Raw genomic sequence first — 16,898 nt, 5'->3', positions numbered from 1 at the left:
CGGCTCCGGACTGAGCGCCTAGAACCGCGAGACCACCGCGGCAGGCCAAGAGTTGGTGATGCCAACCACGGACAGTTTGTCCAGGTTCCGCTGTTGAGTGGAGAGAGGTGCAAAGGACTGCGGTTTAGAATCTTGAAAGTTTGTGTCCTTTTGTAGTCCCATTCCTTGAGTATACTCAATGTGCATTGGAATTCGACGGTCGTTCTATGGTCATTAAGATGGAAGCTTAGGATTTAATTCCCGTCGACGATGAGGTCATTAGACGATTATAAGGAAAGGATTTCTCCTTTTCGTAACTGAAATGAGTCTGAAGCTTATTCGTTGATTTTGTGAACTCTGCAAATATTCAACGAACACAATACGAAGATTTACCTCGAAAGGTGAGAAAAATCACGCGTCGCTAAGCGCTGCCAAAAAGCCGATGTACAAGCTACACGGAATATCTCAATCAACATGGTTCCTTTAGCCCATTCTGAACACTGTATTCCGTGTCATCTTCAATACATACAACAGTACAGTATGCAATTATGAAAAACGGCCAGCCTGAATGTATGAGAATGTAATGGCACAGTACTGTCTTGTGTTTCTTCTCGTCAACTGTTGGTGAAACTTCAAACATAAAACGCACAAACATAGTGATGATTGCAGTAAATTTTTCAAGTATTCGATTGCCTCCCACTTGCTTCGTTTTTAGAGACGCAATGGAACTGAACTCTTCAATCTTAAGCAGTTTTGTGTTATGCAGAACACTCTTTTATAGTAATAAAAGTGTTCGAAGGAAGTGATCTATCAGATCAAAACACGCATTCAGTCATTGATAAATCGTGAACATGCTAGGTAGGAACTTTGGTGTTTATGTTCTTTCTTGCATGCAGATGATCACTTAGAAGCTGACATTCTCAGAGACACACAGTTCGTCAATATACGGTTAACGAAAGGTTAAAAAATAAATTCGACATTAAAATAATCGTGTGAATCATTTCTGATGACTCCACTAACAAGATCGTTAAGTTACGACATTGACCACTGACACCAAGATCACATGCCTAGAAACTATGCGATTCGTCAAACTGCCTATTGACTTCTGTCTCGGGTTCTTCGGCCGACGTTCATCTAATGATTTTTCTGACGTTTCGCCAGCACGAGTGGCTGGCATTGTCAAAGCTTCACCCTCCATTGCCGGTGGTGAACTGGAGCCGAGCTCACAGCCGCAGACTATATGTACCTGGCGCGCCAACGTCCGAGGGCTTCTCCGCGGTCATTTCCGGTGCGGTTCTCCTCTTGCTACCTGCGACGGTCGTTCGCTGCAGTACGGGAAGCCAGGATCCATTTACCTTAAGGCTTTCCTCTTTCTTGTTGAAACTGTTCGCGTGTTTTTGTATTTCTACAGCTTCTCTGAACAAGCGCGTGTGATAGTGCTTCTTTACAGCTAGAACTTCCGTGTCGGCGAATTTTTACGAGGTCGGTCCCATTCAGTGCGTGCTCTGCCACGGCCGATTTCTCCACCTGCCCCAACCTGCAATGTCGCTTGTGCTCTTTGATCCTGGTGTTAATTGATCGTCCAGTTTATGTCGGAATGACTGGACGATCAATTAACACCAGGATCAAAGAGCACAAGCGACATTGCAGGTTGGGGCAGGTGGAGAAATCGGCCGTGGCAGAGCACGCACTGAATGGGACCGACCACGTAACAAAATTCGCCGACACGGAAGTTCTAGCTGTAGAGAAGCACTATCACACGCACTTGTTCAGAGAAGCTGTAGAAATACAAAAACACGCGAACAGTTTCAACAAGAAAGAGGAAAGCCTTAAGGTAAACGGATCCTGGCTTCCCGTACTGCAGCGAACGACCGTCGCAGGTAGCAAGAGGAGAACCGCACCGGAAATGACCGCGGAGAAGCCCTCGGACGTTGGGGCGCCAGGTACTTATAGTCTGCGGCCGCGAGCTCGCCTCCAGTTCACCACCGGCAATGGAGGGTGAAGCTTTGACAATGCCAGCCACTCGTGCTGGTGAAACGTCAGAAAAATCATTAGATGAACGTCGGCCGAAGAATCCGAGACAGAAGCCAATAGGCAGTTTGTCAACAAGTGGCCACGAAAGCCTTAACAATTTTGTATGCCGTTCGTATTTGCATCATCTTTTCAATACTGTCTATTCAACTAAAATAGGGTGCCGCCTGCTCCGTCAAAACATTTAAATAGAATACATCCACTAGCCTATTCCTTCTCGCACGAGAATCTCATTTGCTCTTGTGCATCATTCTATACTTAGATTTGTGACGCCATGTCACACGCAAACGAGAGGCACTCACCTCTTTCCACCATATTTGCTCTACCGTTTTCGTATCACCAATGGAATGACAAAATGCCACTGTTTTGTCGCATTATGTTCCTCATGAAATCTAAAATTTCATTTACGACCACGCATGAAATATGAGGTCTTTCTTCAAGACGAATCTTGAGACAGTTGACTTAAGTTTTTCAAAATGGCTCTGAGCACTATGGGACGTAACATCTGTGGTCATCAGTCCCCTAGAACTTAAGAACTACTTAAACCTAACTAACCTAAGGACATCACACACATCCATGCCCGAGGCAGGATTCGAACCTGCGACCGTAGCGGTCGCGCGGTTCCAGACTGAAGCGCCTAGAACCGCTCGGTCACAAAGGGCGGCACTTAGGTTTTTCTATTGATACACTAACTTTATTTACAAGAAAAATATCACGCTATTGGAATCTTAGAACACAAAGTCCGTAATGAGCTCAACATGTAGTGACGTAACAGAAAATATATGTGAAATAATCTAGGTAAAGCTAAGCATTACAGGTGGATCAACCGTGTTAATACGATGCTTTTACAGACTACATGCCTCAGGAGTCATAGTGGCAACGTGATTGAGAGAAAAGTTGGAGACAACTGCGAGAAAGTTTCCTGTTACAGATTGGAGACTTCAATTACCCAGCTTTATGATGCGAGCGTCGTGCGATTAAAACGGTTGCCATAGACAAGTTTTCGTACGACATATTTTGAATATTGTATCAGAAAATTGCTCCGTGCAGTTGGAGAACAGACTCATGAGGGTAATGTGTTAAAGACTTCCTAATACCTAACATAACCGAGCTTTCGAATCATTCATGTGGAGGAGGGTATTTGTGATCCTAAGGCGGTGATGGCATCACTGACTGCAGGTATTACAAAAAATGTCAATAAAGGTACAAAATTTCTGTGGTTAAACAAGAGAGATAGCAAACAAATTGCAAAGTGAGCAGTCAACATCAAATATTCAGCACTGAGGACGAAGACATGGAATAACAACTGACGAAACTCAGAAGCATTTTACAACACGCCTTAGACTAGTACGTGCCGAGAGAAGTTGTGAGGGATGCTGAAGACCCACAATGGTAAACAGCCGTGTTGAAAAGTTACTATTCAAACACAGACAGCTTCACGGCAGTTTTAAGCGATGTCTAGTTGACAAACAAAAGATGAACAAAACCAAAAAGAGCGCAAAGAGATGTATGAGAGAAGCACTCAACGAATTCGAAAATTTTTGCCTACCGATCTGACTAAAAATCCTAAATTAGTCGCTCAGTGACCATAATTGCACAGAAACGGAAGATGAGATTGTGAGAAACCCGAAAGACTGAATTCATTACTCGAAACTCTTTCATCACCGAGGATCGTACTACGGTTCATTCTTTTAAACATTGCACGAATGCCGAAACTGATGACACTGACGTAAGTGATTGCGTAAAAGAAAATCAACTAATATCGCTCAATAGTAGAAAGGCATCAGAGCCAGATAAGATCCCAGCGAAACTGAACAGATAATATGCGAAAGTACGTGCTCCCTTCTAGCAGTAGTTTATCGTTTAGTGGCTGGAAAAACGAAAACTACCAATCGAATGGAAAAAAGAGCAAAAACACACAGAAGTCATTCCTGTTTTCAAGTTTAAGGCGTCGATGTAATGCACGTAATTATAGGCTAAGCCTAAATCGCTGACGTCAATTTTTTGGAGAACAATGGAACACGTTGTATGATTACCCATCATGACATTTCTAGACAAGGAAAATCTGCTCTGTAAAAACAAACATGGATCCCACAAACAGATATCACCGACGGCCAGAGGTAGCTAAGTTTCGTAAGAAGTGTGGAGCTCCGTAGACAAAGGTGTATACAGGTTGATGCATTCCTCGACTTCCGGAAAAAATGCTATACAGTCCCGCAATGTCGTTTAATGAGCGGGCTTGCCAAGTATCAAAACAGATTTCTGACTGGATTTCGAACATTCTAAGAGATAGAACCACATTAGTCTTAACTGGGCGATATCGACAGATATAAAGGTAATATCAGGAGTTCAATACAAGTAAATTATCTTAAGCCACGGTTCCCAGATCTATCCTCTGACGACAACCTTGGAAAATGCTGGTACTTTGATGGAACACAGTTTCTTTTGAAGGTTAACAGAATTTTAAAAATGAGAAAAACTTGTTCTATTCAGTGATTTCTTCAATTGTAAATCCTAACTAACAACACATAAATCATAATCAAATTTTTAAAAATAATTAGTTTTGTCAAACTGTCAAAGAAAAACCATGTTAATAGTTTTTTGCAGAGCACTTATTACTTTGAGAAAGCCTGATCAAAAGGATAGCGTCGGAAGCTCTGAGACTTTTTGTGGACAATGTTGTTAGCTATAGGAAGGTGGAATGTCCACATTAAGTTAACTGTAGCAAAATCAGATGTCAGGCTGAGATTCATTGGAAGAATCAAAGAAATGTAATTCACCCACAACAGAAGTGGCTTGCAAAATACTACTTAGATCGATTCTTGCGTGTTGCTCATCGGCCTAGGACCCGTTCCAACTAGAACATGAGTGGGGGGCGAGGGAGAGGGAGGGGGCGAGGGAGAGGGAGGGGGCGAGGGAGAGGGAGGGGGCGAGGGAGAGGGAGGGGGAGGGGGGGGAGGAGTGGTGTGGTGTGGTGTGGTGTGCTTCGTCACGGAATTCTTTAGCCGGTGCAGAACGTTATGGAGGTACTCAACTCCAGTGGCAGACGGTGCATCAACGGTAAGTTCTGAAATTCCGAGAACGCTCGGTTCAAGAAGAATAGGGCAACTTATTACATTCCCCACACAATGTCTCGAGAATTGACCACAAACAAACATCAGAAAAATTATCGCTCACACACAGGTAAAAGGACAATTCCCACTAGTCGTCACTACACTGTCCTGTCAAGTAAATCAAGTCACGTCATACCAACTGGCATGGCTGTCCTCTATTGTGTACAATTCATAATAAATAACAGCGAACGAATAAAAAAGACGTAGAGTGGCAGCTGACATCAACCACGGCACCCACAACCTAACGAAAGAACGACAAAACGGAATATCGAGGATGGGGGCATGGCTATGTACCGGGAGGAAATAAGCTTGGGGTCACGTCATCAACAAAGGACGATGACGTCATCCATCAAAACTTTGTTCTTGAGAAACCTTGGTGACGTGTGTTGACGTGAAGGCCAGCGTAAATTGGCCTTAATAGACAGTCATTCTCCCCACACACCATTTGTAAAGGGAACTGAGAAGGGGGGAATGATAGTGGTATCAGAGGTACCCTCCCCGCCACACACCGTAGGTGGCTTGTGGAGTACAGATGTAGACATGGAGGAACACAAAAGCAGAACAGCACGACAAGTTGGCCATTTTTGACAAAAAATTATATTTAACACACAATGTCGAATATTTGTCAGATGAGCCTCTACATTACATCTGATTATATAGTTTTGGAGTATTATCATCAAGAATTTTACGTGCAAAACGGGAAATGGTGCTAAAATAAGATAAAATAGGGAAAAAAGGTTATGATTTACTTAACAAATTCCCTATTTCCTGTTCTAGTTTACTGAGTTACAAACAAACATCACATCATCACTCATCAGAAGGAAAAACCATGAAGCTGTTTTACTTTTGAAGCCTTGTTTTTCTAATCGTGCAACAGCTGCACTCAGGTGCTTTTACCTATGGACAGAAAACAGTTATGTCTAAAAATAATGTAGTTTCTCTGGCAGCAAAAAGTTGCTGCATATTGGAAATTGCACCTGCACCGGCTGGATTCATAGAAAACACAAACTCTTTAATCTTGTCAAAATTCTCACACAACACAGCAGCAATCCAAGATCCCAGTGAGTAAAGACTGGGAAATTTTGAAGCGAGCAGCCAGTGACTTCCCTGTTGATTAACAACACAACTCTAAGCTTTCAGTAGATCATCTCCGGGGCAGAGTTACAGACTTACAAACACTGTGAAGAGCATGAACCAGCTTCAAAGCATGGAACAGAAGTTTCAAATTGGTTAACAGCTGAAACCATGTACGGAGCCTGCTACATAAGCATCCAAAGAACTTCTGCAAACTCAATACCACTAGCCACAGTTTAGACAGAAGTCTATGACTGATTACATACTTAAGTGCTGGCAATGGCTTTCTACAGCTCTCACAATTTTAACAGCATCAGCTTAAATTACTGGGAAAAACTAAAATTTTCCTAACATACTGTTATACTAAGTATATGTTCCATCCACAATGACTCCCACAATGCAACCTAACACTTTCTCCTTGATTCTTTATGCAGTTTCTTGGCAAACAGGCTGCAAGTAGTTTTTCTTAAAGTACTCTCATCAGGCACTGATATCTTTGTGTATATTTGAAAAAGTTTCCTGAAGGCTGGATGATTCTCTTAATGAGTGCAATTCCTGCACTCAATTCAATGTTGAATTTTATCAAATTTTGAATTTTTTGAAGAGCACTGTTGAAATGCATTTCGTAATAGAGGTTGTGGTTTTTGTTTTTTTGGAGAGCCTTGTTCTTTTGATGACGAGAGCTGAAAATTTGATGTGACTGCACTGGTATTTCTCTTATACAAAATTCCTGAATGGCAAAGAGTACATCGGATAACAGTTCCCAAGTTTCGAGAGATCTTGTTTGAATCCCTTAGCCAAAAAAAAAAAAAAAAAAAAAAAAAAAAAAAAAAAAAAAAATATCTGGCACTGGATACTTTCAGCATGGTAAAATCTAGTCAGCCTATTGATTCTGGTGAAATTACAAGATTAGAATGAAATACACTCACTGTTAACTGGTTTGGAGGCTATCTATAACAGTAAAGTGAGAAGAGGAGGTTTTGTTGTCAATACAATTTTACATTTTTGCAGGTGCGCTTTACGTCTCACTCTAACAGTAAGCGGAAGGCTTACTACTTGCAATGCCATCTGGGGAGATGTTAAATAAAAGTTAAATATTCTATATTGACTCAAAACCATATACAAATAAAATTAAATTCTCAAATGATCTCTCTTATAAATGATCAACTTATTAATAAGATCACTGAAAAGTTACAATAAGAGAAAAATGGGGAAAATGTGGATTATGGACAGAATAGGAGGAAAAAAGGGAAAAGGTGGCAAAAAATAGAAAAATCTACATGAAATAATGTGTCTTTGCATAACCTGGAGCAAAATTTCACACTGTAGTACCTTTTCCTTCAGCTTTAGTTTACACTAAGGAAAAAAGTGAGCACTTAAAAATCCTAACACAGGTTTTTGAGTTCGGCGTCCCAGGAGGATTGGTTGATAACTAGGCTATGACAGGAACACTCATTCGAAATTAAAAAAAAAAGTGTATTGAACATGAGTTCTAATATGCATACCTTAAGATGTATTACCACTTGTTCATCTTCACTACTATGAAATATCTTTTCTGACAAAGATGTCCTCATCGCTCATATGGTAGCATTTCTATATGTACATCTATTCGGGCCTTAGTTTCACAGTAAATAGCATTTGACAAAGTTTCTGGTAAAGGGCTAGCTGTTACAGAGGCAATTTAAAAAGTATCTCCATATGTAATGGAATGGGTTAATTGATTTGTGAAGGGAAACACTTTTTTCAATGTGCACATCATTACAGGCCAACAGTGTACATGCGCTTCTTGCACAAATACATAACCCTAGACATAAATATGCTAAAAAATAACCAGAAAGGAAGAAAAGGAAGAGGGAAAGAGAGAGGGATGGGGGAGGGGAGATGGGGAAAGAGTGGGAGTGGGACAGGGGCAAAGAGTGGCAGCAGGAAAGAGGGGAATAGACGTAAGGTGAGAAGGAAGGCGATAAAGAAGGCAGGAGGAGAGATGAGAGAATGTGAGAGATAGGAGGAGAAGAGATACGGGGAGAGTGGGGCAGAGCTAGTCTGGGTGAGGGGGAGAGAGGAGGGAGGGAAGAGAGGGGGTTGAGGGGAGAGAGGAGAGTGGGGGTTGAGGGGGAGAGAGGAGAGTGGGGGTTGAGGGGGAGAGAGGAGAGAGGGGGTTGAGGGGGAGAGAGGAGAGAGGGGGTTGAGGGGGAGAGAGGAGAGAGGGGGTTGAGGGGGAGAGAGGAGAGAGGGGGTTGAGGGGGGGAGAGGGGGTGGGGGGGAGAGGAGAGAGGGAAGAGAGGGGGTGAGGGGGAGAGAGGAGGGAGGGAAGAGAGAGGAGGGAGGGAAGAGAGAGGAGGGAGGGAAGAGAGAGGAGGGAGGGAAGAGAGAGGAGGGAGGGAAGAGAGAGGAGGGAGGGAAGAGAGAGGAGGGAGGGAAGAGAGAGGAGGGAGGGAAGAGAGAGGAGGGAGGGAAGAGAGAGGAGGGAGGGAAGAGAGAGGAGGGAGGGAAGAGAGAGGAGGGAGGGAAGAGAGAGGAGGGAGGGAAGAGAGAGGAGGGAGGGAAGAGAGAGGAGGGAGGGAAGAGAGAGGAGGGAGGGAAGAGAGAGGAGGGAGGGAAGAGAGAGGAGGGAGGGATGTGACAGAGGCAGAGGGATGGGGCAGAGGCAGAGGGATGGGAGAGAGGCAGAAGGATGGGAGAGAGGCAGAAGGATGGGAGAGAGGCAGAAGGATGGGAGAGAGGCAGAGGCAGAGGGATGGGAGAGAGGCAGAGGCAGAGGGATGGGAGAGAGGCAGAGGCAGAGGGATGGGAGAGAGGCAGAGGCAGAGGGATGGGAGAGAGGCAGAGGCAGAGGGATGGGAGAGAGGCAGAGGCAGAGGGATGGGAGAGAGGCAGAGGCAGAGGGATGGGAGAGAGGCAGAGGCAGAGGCAGAGGGATGGGAGAGAGGCAGAGGCAGAGGGATGGGACAGAGGCGGAGGGATGGGACAGAGGCAAAGGCGAGGGAAAGGGGAAGGAGGGGGAGATGAGGGACAGGGGAAGGAGGGGGAGATGAGGGACAGGGGAAGGAGCGGGAGATGAGGGACAGGGGAAGGAGGGGGAGATAGGTGGAGGGGGGAGGGAGAGGTATTGTAGAGCCAATGGCACTAGCACATTCCACTGTTTGGGATGTTTGACCTCTTGCTCCCTATGATTTCAACATTTGTCACAGAATCTATAGGTCAGTACTCTTGAAACAGAGCGTCAATAGTTCCAATTACATCATGATACGGTGCACAGTAGTCTTCCCAATTTGTTCCTTGTTCTAAATTGAGTATGATTATCCTCCCATGGTCTGTATCTATCAAACGGCAGATATTTGAAACCTGGTCCATGCCACGGAAGTGGATTTGAATTAGTTGGCTTGCTATCACTCAATTACGATACATTATTCTACAGGCAACTGCAATCTGAGGCATGAACAGTTTTGCTTAACCAAGTCTTCCTCTACAGAGAAGGCACGTGAGCTTCTCACCAATCCAATACTACTATGTCCAAACTTCACATTCACAAACAACAGTCGATCACCTTGTTACCAAAAAACTCTTATCATACCTTCGGGAATTAATTCGCTGAAGTTGGATCATCACGAGATAAATTATGATTGGGTAGCAAATTTATTCATGTTGTGATTACTAACTTGCTTAAGTGTCTTCCTAAACTTACCATTGATAATGTGATTCTTTTAACTTGGTGCTACTTCAATGCTTCTCCAGAGTCATTTATAGTCAAACTTTTCGCATAAAAATGTCCAGGACTAACATTTTATTATTCAGTCTTAAGTGTGGTACAGAAGTATGATTGTAATTTTGAATGTACAACACCACATTTGGAAATCTTGTACAATGCTGAGAGATGTCTACACAGATGATCGAATTCGAAACACATATGGAACCTTAGTTGTCATTTGCTTTGTAAACGTGGTACGCGTAACATTCATTCACCACTAGCTCAGTGATGATTTGAGTAAAGCAATAGTGGGTGATTATATCCAATTCAGGACTGAGATTACTCACAGTGAGTTCAAAAGTAGGGTGACCTAGAAGAAGGTGAAAAGGCTGCCATCATCCCAGGCAACTGGTTCACTATGTCTGAAATTTGTGAATGGTAAGAACTCTCATGGCCCAGGAAAATTTCGAAAAAATATGCTCACCATTACACTTTGTGTGATAAACCTTATATCACAGGCCATAAAAGTGGACCTACAATAACTGCAGATCATCATCGAAGGACAGAGCTATACAATACATTCTCTTGAATCTCCTGAGAAATTAAGGTAAACAACCACTCGCATTTCCAACTGATGGAGAGGATATCTGTATAGAATCTTTTAAACTGTGTGTATGCATAGTGTGCATAGTTCACATGATAAAGTTAAATATCTGCAACTATCTTTCAAAAAGTGATACAGACCATATGGTAATGCATCGTGTGCGTAAGAAGTTTTGAATCCCAAATATAGTACTGTTCAAAAATCGAGGGTCTGAGATGCAATGTGTGGAATAGGGAAGCATCATCAGTGGTTATAGTGGATGATACAAGCAGCGTACTTTCCTTCACTGGTCATGTAATGGGAACTGCTTCTCACTCACAACAGTGACTCCCTTCAACACACTTTTATGTCATATGTAGGATTGTTATTCATATATTGTCTGCATCAGGTTAAATTAACTAGGGATACCTAAAAAGTAGAGAAAGAAGCAATTGTGATGGTTATGGAGGAATGTGGACTAGTGCTTGAGTAGGAGCTATCCTACACACATGGAAAAATAACTTTTAAATGTTGTAACAGTTCATGACAACAATTAATAAGCATTAAAATTTCTAGTAATTGGTGTTCTCACCAGCAATCTGTAGTCATTTTTACAAATCCACTAATTTTGGGTAGTTTGCAATGCTAGAGGGAGTTACCCTAAAACTAAAGAGGGCTAGATCACAACAGTTCTTCTGTCAAGAAGATGTTTTCAAACAGATGTTTTCAGTTACAAAGTATAAAAAAATACCAACACTCATTTACATTTGTAATTTTGACATTATTCATTCTTGCCATAACAGTCATAACTATGGAGAGTAATAGGGACAGAAGCATATATCCTGTGTCGTAGTACGAGAGTCACTCCAAAAGAAATGCGCACTATTTTTTTAAAAATACAGTTTTCATTCTGGATGTGTCAAAGTTTTATGCTGTGTAGATACATCCTTCCCACTTGTTTTCAAACTGTTTTCAACCTGTTCCCGTGAGTGGCGCTGTCACAGCATGTCTTCGAGATGGCTGCTACACCTTTACGTTCATCAGAAGCAACATATTGTCATAGAATTCCTGTGCTGTGAAAATGACACAGTGGGAAACATCTACAAGAGGTTAAAAAAGGTGTATGGAGATGCTGCTGTCAATCACAGTACAGTTAGTTGGTGGGCAAGCAGGTTACATGCTGAAACTGGGCACGGCAATATTGAGGATTGCCCTCGCAGTGGCAGGCCTCGTACTGCACACACTCCAGACAATGTGCAGAGAGGTAACAAATTGGTGACTGCTGACAGACGCATCACAGTGAACGAATTGTCACGCTACGCTGGGATAGGGGAAGGAAGTGTTTGCAGAATAGTGAAAGTGTTGGCGTTAAAAAAGGTTTGTGCCAGGTCGGTTCCCAGGATGTTGACAGTGGCTCACACACACACACACACACACACACACACACACACACACACACACACACACACACACACACACACACCATTTTTCACCAGAGATAAAGAGGCAAGCAATGGAGTGGCATCATGCAAATTCACCCAAGAAAAAAAAATTCAAAACCACACCTGGTGGAAAAGTTATGGCTATGGTGTTTCTAGATTCCAAAGGACTCTTGCTTGTGGACATCATGTCAGTCAGTCAAAAAACCATGGAAGCTACCACAAAACTCTGATGGACAACACTGCAACTTCCGCCTTACAGTCCTGACCTGGCTCCATGTGACTATCATCTCTTTGGGAAACTGAAAGACTCTCTTCGTGGAACAAGTTTTGAAGATGAGGACTCCTTGTGCACGCTGCCAAACAGTGGCTCCAACAAGTTGGTCCAGAATTTTACCGTGCGGGTATACAGAAGCTGGTTCCAAGATGGCATAAAGCAGTTGAGAGGGATGGAAATTATGTGGAGAAATGAAAATATTGTTCCTAAAGGATCTATCTACACACTGTAAAACTTTCAAAAATGTAGAATAAAATATGAATTTTTAAAAAATAGTGTGCATTTCTTTTGGAGTGAGAAGTCTTTAATACAGTTTACCATATCATTATACGTGTTCGATATATGGCAATTGGATAACTTAAAAACTTCACACTGTAATCAGAATAACACAGGCACTGCAATATTGTATTGATACCGGGCAAGCGACTATCAAGTACAATGTCTGACTTGTATGGGAACATACATAATGGATGTACGATAACAGGTCATTGACACATGGAAGTCTGGGTGTGGCCCTGAGTCGTGCATGGATAGCCAAATGGTAAGGTGACGGCTAGTGATAAGTGAAAAATCCGAGTTAAAGTCCCAATTTCCCGGCACAAATTTTCATTGTCATCATTCCAATTTACAGCTGATGGTTGTCCTTATTCACGATTGCGATACATTGAATGTATTTCATAACAGTTGTACCGACAAGAGTGCCGGTCCTTGCATAATAACCAGAACAACACAGGCACTGCAGATAATATTTACTGAAAGGGTTCGAAATGGGTAAAAAAGAATAGTGAAGTATGCTTTACAAGGACGACTCAAAAGCCACTAACTGAAAAATCTGTAACACAGTTTCATCTAGGTATTCTTAGCAATCACGTATGCTACACAGACACTACCCCACTGAAGCTGGCAGACGACACACTTCTTTATAGGAAGATGATTTTATTTTCAGCTTTGTTAAATCACAATCTTAAATTATTTTGCAGCTTTGTTTTTGTAGATCTGTACAATGACGACAGTACACCTTATCTTACAGAGACTTTGTTGTTGTGGTAAGATTATATACTAATCAATTAAATGGTGGACCTGTTGTACATGTTAGAGGATCATACATGACTTAAAGACCTGTTGGACCATGAATTCAAAATTAATGAAGCGGGAATGTTATGATGATGAAGTATAATGAGAGATCAGTATACTGAGAGATCATAAAAGTTGCAGGAATTAAAACAAGTAAAAGATCAACAGTATTATTCCTCAAAACGAAAAGGACAACTGAAGAAAGTGGAGTCATTAACAAAAACTCTTGGAGATGTATCGTCTTATAAGAAGATACTGGTGGCCAAGTTCCAGTACTGTTTCCTGTAAGTAAGTTGATTATTAGGGATATCTTGCTTTTGATGGTTTATCACCAACAACATTTCATACTAACTTTGTAAATTGTGAGGAGATCTTCTCCTTGGTTTTCATCACTTACAAAACATTGGCTCAATTCAAATTTATAGTCCTTGCCTTGAAGATAATCCACAATTAAAGATGACCAACATCTGCAACCACTGATGAAGCATCTAGGAAATGCAAAACATAGTGATGAACAACCAGTAATTAAAGGTGAAGAAGTAGTGAATTTTTTTACTATGAAAACATTTGTTGATATCAGGCACAAATTTGACTTGTTTCATTTATTCTTCACGTGACACTTTTTAATACATTACGAAGTCTTAAATACATCATCTCGTGTGTGTGTGCACTGTTTTAATGTTTTTGAAATTTAATTGTAACGGAAAAAAGCAAAAATTGTTTTGTTTCTGAAGTTTTGTGTCCTGGAGACAATGGGAAATGTGACACAAATTTTTCTTATGAACTTTTTGTACCTGTTGTTTGTCAATTATTCAATAACAGATACAATTTTCTAAAAATTTTATGAAACAGTTAGCACTAAATACTTCTAGTAACAAAAAGTACAGCACATTATACTTGGAGAATTAACTATGAAAAAAATGTGTTAGATTTATCAGCACTGGTTAAGCAATTTAAAAAATACTCCAGCTGATAATGTGCACCGATCCATCACTATGCAAGAGCTGCAGGACCACCATTTCACACTGGAAACAAAAAAGTTTTCAACATAATGGGTATAAGCCATTGCCCTATGCCACAAAATGAGAGCCCATTTTCATCTAGCAGCAAAATTTTATAGCATAGCAAATTGGAGAATCATTGCACAAGGAATTTTCAAAAACTGCAAGTAGAGCAGGATCACACGTGTCAGAAATCAAATTTCATGTATTTCATTCCTGCAGTACAATGTATTTACTGTTTTGTAAATGTACCCTCAATTACTTCCTACAGCAAAAACAGTTTAGTGTTTCACAAAGAAATCACATTACACAAGGAAAACATGGACACGAAGATTAACTTACTATGTATGTAATGTGGTTTGTGTAGATGAAGATACCTGCAGTAACTACTCTGAATAGAGTGTGACTACCTTAAAGAAGATTTCATCTGACTTCTCAATGTTGCAGAAATGTTCCAAGTGAACTTCACAAGATCAATTTCAGTAATTACTACAGAATGCTGGAAATTACGGAATGTAGGAAGACGGTGACAGCATGCACTGTGTCAAAATTTGCCTATGGTTGGCTTCTACTGCACAGCTCTAAGGAATGTAAATTATAAAGACTTCAGAAGACGAAAGCATAAATAAGGCCGAGTGCGAGAATTTAAGAGTTCCTTTCAACTGAAAGTGTCAAAAGTGCTTTGAAAAACCTTAATATCCACAGATGTGAATAAAAGACTTGCAAATGTAGATAGCATTTCTGTAGTCCGCACATACCTGTAACTTATCCGTTATGAGACAAAACAAGTATTTGAGGCGAGGAGGGGGAGTTGTGGCTATGTGTGTGTGTGTGTGTGTGTCATAACGCAGCCGAGCTACCTGTGCGACGCTGGGCGGCGCGGCCGGCGCGCGGGCCTTGGGAGGCGGGCGCGGCAGCTCGGCGGGCCGGTAGCGCGGCCGGTCGGAAGCGCGCCTGGTGAAGGGCGCGGGGGGCGGCAAGTCGTCCGCGTCCGCTCCGCGGGTCGCCGCCGCTGCAGCCTCGGCCAGCCGTTCTACTTCAGGCGTACGGCCCAGAGGAGCGCACCCCACGTCGTCCACGTGGCGGTGCTGGCGGACATCTTCCGAATGAGAGGCGGGACGTGACAGCCGTCCCGGAACCAACTTGCTACGAAGTTCTACGTCCTCCATTTTCAGTTCGCCTGTCTCTCACTCTGCGTTGTACTTCATTCTCTAGCACATTATAAACACTACACTCGGAGACACCGGAAATTCCCACCACTGGCTTCGAAATTATGATCAAGAAACTGCCGACAATAATAACGCCTGTGCACACCGTGAAAAATAATTCACTGCTACACAGTACTTACGTCACTAAAAATACCGCATACGAAAATTCAATGTCAATATAACAAAACCTGGAGCGATCAAATGTCTTCTCACGCAATACGAAGCAATGTCAGAATCACTCACAAAACTCCGCCAGCGCTAGCACTCTTCAAATGTAATATTAGGAACAGTGCGTTACAATGTCAGGACTTACTAAGAATGAACAAGTTTCACAGTTTTTTTAAGGTCCAGCGAAAGAGAGAAACTAATGTAATCTGGAGAGTAACAATCTACGCGATTTCCAAATATCACTGCAGAGTCTCCTGCGGACAAGAGCATTTCACACGGTCGCCAGACGGTGCACTGCAGCCCGGTGACGCTACACGCAACGGCAACGAAAACTGAACGCCACCGGCCTCACTGAACTGGCGGCGCGGTTTTTGTGGCTGCCAAGTAGTAATACCTCGGTGATCCAGGCCCTGTTACGGGCGAACGTTACTCAGGCCAGCACCATAGAAGGACACGACACCGGAGCTGCCGCCCAGCACAAGATGGCGCTGTTCCCCAGGCAGATCTCGAAGGCCGTCTTCTCCAGCCAGTTCACTCAGCAGCGCCCGTCGCGAACGGTGCTGCTACGTCTGCGGTGCAACGAAAGCGGAGCTAAATCGTGTGTAGGCGAATACGAATACACACAAACCCTTAACCAGAATGGCGGCGTCTTGACGCACACAACACGCAACAGGACAGTCAACGGACGAGCCAACAGACACCACCTCACAAAGCGAGAAACAGCGCCCGCAGATAAGAGGCCCGAGGATTTTATCGCCCAGGTGATAACACGAGTCCACGTCATCACAATTACAGACAGACAGCGCCACCTCCTCTCACAGAAGTTCATACAGAACTGTCAGGAAACATGTGAACGTGTTAATTTAGACAACTCCTGGCACATATAACTACTTTCCTGCATACTTGCAGCCACTGAAGGTCTACAGTGCTACCAAAAAGATTCCAGCTCAGGATTATAATCGTCGCTGGAGTAAAAAAAAGACACAGCAAGAATATTTAATATAATAATACAGCATGTGTGCACCGTGTTTTTTTTCCACAGTGTCATTGTCTTCGTTTGTAGGTGTTATTTTATAAATACATAGCTGGTTCGCATCATACTTACAAGCTTACATTTCTTTAAACAAATATATACACTCAGTTGCCTCTATTGCACCACATTCACATGAATTTTTTCTAAGGACCTTGAAGTATCGCATAACATCTAGGGCAATCTGTACAACCAACTTTTTAAAATTTCGTTGTGAAGAAATAGTACTCCTG

General features: G+C 42.5%; 1 protein-coding gene across 11 annotated transcripts in view; it reads right to left on the bottom strand.

The window, feature by feature from the left end:
- LOC126255653 (serine/threonine-protein kinase MARK2) overlaps nucleotides 1-16,898 on the bottom strand; it is a 301,860-nt gene that overhangs the window by 203,198 nt on the left and 81,764 nt on the right. Inside the window, exon 3 of one of the 11 annotated variants that reach the window (XM_049955420.1) lies at nucleotides 15,120-16,204. The exons of the other annotated variants lie outside the window; for them this stretch is intronic. Coding sequence (XP_049811377.1) covers nucleotides 15,120-15,428 — 309 coding nt within the window. The 5' untranslated portion in view covers nucleotides 15,429-16,204. The remainder of the gene's footprint in view (nucleotides 1-15,119; nucleotides 16,205-16,898) is intronic. 11 annotated transcript variants of the gene reach the window in all.

This window comes from Schistocerca nitens, chromosome 1 (assembly GCF_023898315.1).
Source record: "Schistocerca nitens isolate TAMUIC-IGC-003100 chromosome 1, iqSchNite1.1, whole genome shotgun sequence".
NCBI lineage: Eukaryota > Metazoa > Arthropoda > Insecta > Orthoptera > Acrididae > Schistocerca > Schistocerca nitens.
The sequence above is the reverse complement of the archived record's forward strand: the minus strand, read 5'-3'. Positions and strand labels throughout refer to the sequence as shown.